The 943-nt window shown below is 39.9% G+C and overlaps 1 protein-coding gene across 1 annotated transcript in view; it reads right to left on the bottom strand.

The window, feature by feature from the left end:
• Positions 1-798, bottom strand: part of LOC119592037 (40S ribosomal protein S15-like) — a 12,681-nt gene extending 11,883 nt beyond the window's left edge. The window contains exons 1-2 of the mRNA XM_037940832.1: positions 685-798; positions 375-472 (exon numbers count right to left, since the gene is read on the bottom strand). Of these exons, the coding sequence (XP_037796760.1) occupies positions 375-472; positions 685-693 (107 nt within the window). The 5' untranslated portion in view covers positions 694-798. The remainder of the gene's footprint in view (positions 1-374; positions 473-684) is intronic.
• Between the last annotated feature and the right edge of the window lie 145 nt (positions 799-943).

The raw sequence follows: 943 nt of genomic DNA, 5'->3' as shown, positions 1-943 counted from the left end.
TAACTGATCATTATTCTTACACCATGAATGATCATTGCAAAACTGAACTAAAATATAACCAGATTTGGTTCATGCAGCAATCTCCGAGGTTGTTTGTGGGAAAAGGATGGGGTTCATTCGCTCGCCCGCTCAAGCTTGGGCCAAGTTTCCCGAGATCATCCTGTTGTAAACTACCTAAATATTTTACACAAACCCTGCTCTATCCATTTTCGGTTTAAAACACTTACAAGCATCCTTACTGTTAGAACTCTGAAGTAAACCCAACACCTAATTTGAGAAGGTCAAGCTACCCGGCATGGCGAAGGCCACAGAAATCGTGCTCCACGGTGTCCCCAAAATATGGCTATCTTACAAAAACTTATATTGTTCCTTACTTGCTCATATCAAGGAGCTGGTCGAGGTCCACACCGCGGTAGGTGAACTTCCTGAAGGTACGCTTCTTGCGCGCCTCGATCTGGGCTTGAACATCCGCCTGCGAAAGAGTAAACACAACATGTCAGCCCAACACATACGAGCTTCGTTTCGTTTCATCTTTCGCGTGATTATCGGTGAAATTTTTTCCCAATAAGTGCCAACAACACTTGAAACTATTAATCTATCATATAATACACTTCATTCCCATGTATATAAACTTATGCAGCCGATGAAGTAGGATTTTAGATGGATTTTCTGCGGAACACTCACGTCAGTCATGGTGGTTTGTTGTGAAGGACTGAGGAAGAGCGATCGTCTGCTGTTTTGATTTTGGGTATGAAAAGCTCATGTAAACTTTCTTTTTTACTGACCAATAAACACAAGGATAGAATCTCTCGTTATTATTTTTATATACTTAACTTCCATTTGTATTTCATATGTAAACAAGAACGTATTTTATTCAATGGAAGTAAATTTCATTTCAATAAATGAGAAAGCTTGCTTTTCATATCTAGAAGTTTGCGCGGCA

This window comes from Penaeus monodon, chromosome 29 (assembly GCF_015228065.2).
Source record: "Penaeus monodon isolate SGIC_2016 chromosome 29, NSTDA_Pmon_1, whole genome shotgun sequence".
In the NCBI taxonomy this organism is placed as follows: domain Eukaryota; kingdom Metazoa; phylum Arthropoda; class Malacostraca; order Decapoda; family Penaeidae; genus Penaeus; species Penaeus monodon.
This window is presented reverse-complemented; position numbering and strand designations above follow the sequence as displayed.